The sequence below is a fragment of the Drosophila mauritiana genome, unplaced genomic scaffold, assembly GCF_004382145.1.
Source record: "Drosophila mauritiana strain mau12 unplaced genomic scaffold, ASM438214v1 U_2, whole genome shotgun sequence".
Classification (NCBI taxonomy): Eukaryota; Metazoa; Arthropoda; class Insecta; order Diptera; family Drosophilidae; genus Drosophila; species Drosophila mauritiana.
This window is the reverse complement of record NW_022881333.1, coordinates 6101-9568: the sequence shown is the minus strand read 5'-3', so window position 1 is coordinate 9568 and position 3468 is coordinate 6101. Positions and strand designations below refer to the sequence as shown.

The 3468-nt window shown below is 44.3% G+C and overlaps 1 protein-coding gene across 1 annotated transcript; it reads right to left on the bottom strand.

Moving 5' to 3' along the window:
* Positions 1-258: 258 nt before the first annotated feature.
* On the bottom strand, positions 259-3175 carry LOC117149342 (amidophosphoribosyltransferase-like). Its single transcript, XM_033316768.1, has 3 exons — positions 2897-3175; positions 2670-2836; positions 259-1783 (listed from the first exon to the last, which is right to left on the bottom strand). Exons 1-3 carry the CDS (start codon positions 2943-2945, stop codon positions 356-358), a joined length of 1644 nt encoding a protein of 547 aa, XP_033172659.1. The 5' UTR covers positions 2946-3175; the 3' UTR covers positions 259-355.
* Between the last annotated feature and the right edge of the window lie 293 nt (positions 3176-3468).

The window sequence follows — 3468 nt, the reverse complement described above, 5'->3', positions numbered from 1 at the left end:
AAATAAAGTGTGGAAATAAAAAAAAAACTTTTATGAATAACTAGTAAATAAGTTAAAGGTGGTAACAAAAAAATAAAAATATGTCTTCTTTAAGATATTTTAATATGTATATATATATTTTTATATAATATATGTAACTGCTTGTGTTTGTTATTTTCCAGAATGTTTGAAGCGTTGAAATATATGTCCTACTTATTATTCCTTATCTCGAAACAAAAACCCCTAGATTGTTTAATTAAAAACAACATTTGTTTGTGATGGGTCAAAGACCCGAAATTTTAAATATATTTGTTTATATACAATCTGAAGCTAAGTACTAAATTAATCCTATGAAATTAATAATTGCTGAGAGATTCTACCAGCTGAGCTCCTCCGGCAATCCGCCAGGATACTCGCCCGTTAGACAAGCGGTGCAGTAGCCAGCCTTGAGTGGATTCACATGGGCTTTGTTCATCTGGACGGCCTTGACCAGACCCTCCACACTCAAATAGGCCAGACTATCGGCACCCACGTGATCCGCCAGCTGATCCGCGTTCAATTTATTGGCTATAAGCTCCTCACGAGTGGGTATATTGATGCCCATGTAGCAGGGATATTGCAGCGGAGGACTGGCAATGCGAATGTGCACCTCGGTGGCGCCGGCATCTCGCAGGAGTTTGATGATCGGTCCAATGGTGTTTCCCCTCACTATGGAGTCATCGACCAGCACGATGCGCTTGCCCTCCACATTTTGAGCCAGGGCGCCAAACTTTTTGGCCACGCCCAATTGTCGCAATCTCGTCGAGGGTTGGATGAACGTGCGGCCCACATAGCGATTTTTGCAGAGAACTTCTCCGAATGGCAGTCCCGACTCCCTGGCATAACCATGGGCAGCTGCTGTGCCCGATTCCGGAACCGAGCTGACCAAATCCGCATCCAAGGGAGATTCCCTGGCCAACTGGCGACCACACTGCAGGCGGGCTGAGTAAACCATCTGACCCTCGAACATGGAATCACTGCGGGCGAAGTAGACGTACTCAAAGATGCAGAATGCCATGCGTTTGTAGTCCGGTCTTTCGACGATATCCACGGTTCTATAGCCATTTCGCGACAGCTCGATGATCTCACCGGGCTCCACCTCGCGAACATATCTGGCTCCGATGGAGAGGAAGCCGCAGCTTTCACTACTGACCACCCAACCCTCGGCCAGTTGGTCATTGATATTCGCATGTCCTGCATCAACGGGCACGATTTTTCCCAAGCACAGCGGTCTATTGCCATAGGAATCTCGGACCGCGTAGATCTTATCCTTGTGCATCACGACCAGGGAGTAGGAGAGTGGAGCCAGGGTCATGAAATGGCGAATTCTGGCCGGCCAATTGGGTCCATCGTGTTCCGACACATCCTCGGGAGCACAGCACAGGGATTGGGCAATAAGCTCACTGTCACTGTGCGTGGACAGGCCCACTCCTCGCTCCAAGACCTCCCTCCTCAAGGATTCGCAGTTCACCAACTCGCCATTGTGGGCAATGGCCAATGCTCCATGGGCAGTGTGCACCACAAACGGCTGGCAGTTAACAACTTCCGAAGCTGCAGACGTGGAATACCGGGTGTGTCCTATTCCCAGGTTGCCCTTTAACTTCTTGATCGCCTCATCATTGAACAGATTGTTGATCATGCCCATGCCCTTGTGCACGCTGAAGTTCTTGGAGGACTTGCCCAAACTGGTCACTATTCCCGCCGACTCCTGGCCACGATGCTGCAGAGCCACCAGACCCAGGCAGATCATCTGTGCTATGTCCAGCTGAAAGCAGAAAAATCCCACTTAGTACTTTCATTTCCTTGTTTTTTTTTTACAATATTATAATAAACGTAAATATTGAATAATAAAGTCCAGGGGGTGCTGTGCATCGATAAGGCATATCATTTTCCAAACTCAGTATTAAGAATTGTAATTTTAAGCTTGGTTATTCAGCATTTTTTTTAATCAAATCATCAGATCAAAGCAACTTGATACTTTTTTTCCTGCATACCTAGCCCAAGGTATAAGATAGTTTAGAAATGCTAATTTCAATCAGTTGAGTAAAAAAACAGATAACTGTATGTCGATTTGCGACCGTGAATACGCCAGTACTTTCTGTTATTTTCCATTTCATTACAGTCGAGCAATAAAAACATGAACAACAGAGATTACAACCGCACGGCAAACCAAATCCATACGATTCAGTTCGATCTTGCTGACGTCACCACAGCCACTGGGCATTGGCCACAGATAGATGGGCATCGTTAGAAGATCAGCAGGGGGTGTATCTGGTGGTGGATCCGCGGAACGGGTCTAACCATTGACCCACTAACCATTGATTTGCATACGTCTGACGTACTACATGGTCGTCCATGGGACTTTGCTAAACGGGTGATGGACTTGTGACAGCCCCAATGACTTCGAGATATTGATATGGTTATGATCGGCATTTCATGGTGGCTATCTACTGTGTCCTAGTAATATTTATTATATATTAACAATTGATTGTGATCTGCTACACACATTTTTCCAGAATTTTCCAAGTATTGTATTTAAACATTTTTTCTATAACCAAAATTTTTGACTTTTGAGTATGCTAATGTGTGTTTTTTACATTATCAGTGTTAAATATTACATATTAAATTTATAAAAAATATTTTCTTCTTACTTGTGTTGGGTAATCCCCGCAAGCGATGGCTCCAAAAACACCGCATTCGCAGGTCATTCCGGTGGCATCCTCTCCTTTTTGTTGAACGGACTTGTAGATTTTGTCGGGAAACATTTTGGGAGATACGCCGCTCAAGACCACATCCTTTGTCTTCTGACAGCACTCATCTGTTGCAGATTCCAGATTTAACTATCCACTATCACTACTAAATATTTATAGATTCTTACCTTTATTAAGCTTGGCACAGCAACTTCCCGAATCACTTTGCGCCATCATATGCTTTGATTTTAGTAACGTCTATTTGTACCTATGTTTTGAGTATCGATTTTCTTAGCTGGGAATTTGTATTGACTACGATTGAGACACTGTACACTAGGCACGAGATCGCTGGCTAAGTCGAACACTTGATCACTGGAATTGTTCACGTCTGCATTGATTGAATGCCAGCGGAATTATGAATGTTCATGTTACAGCCGCGCCTAATTAAACCTCCGATCATCGTACATATATGGGCTGGCAGCTGATATACTCGTCGTGGTTATCAGTTGAGCTGGGAATGCAATCTCGGCGCGCGGAGCGGGAGCGGGAAGATTCCGGAGGTTCCACAACCGCATCGAGAAACGCATGTCGTGCACAAAATTTGATACCGCCGCCGATTTACGCCAGTTATACCAAAAATAAACACTGTGGTTCCTTTCTCACGTTTTAGCTTCGGTCATCATCTTTCAGATTCAATGACCGCATTATGTCTGTCTAGTCTTCAAAATCACGCATCTCACTTTGGCATTGATCTCAAATC

Excerpts from the sequence above, each read along its gene's own strand:
- LOC117149342 (XM_033316768.1), bottom strand. The coding sequence starts at position 2,945 with ATGATGGCGCAAAGTGATTCGGGAAGTTGCTGTGCCAAGCTTAATAAA. Across the intron at positions 2,837-2,896 it reads CTGTGCCAAGCTTAATAAAG|ATGAGTGCTGTCAGAAGACA; the intron begins GTAAGAATCTAT and ends AATCTGCAACAG. Across the intron at positions 1,784-2,669 it reads GCGGGGATTACCCAACACAA|CTGGACATAGCACAGATGAT; the intron begins GTAAGAAGAAAA and ends TTCTGCTTTCAG.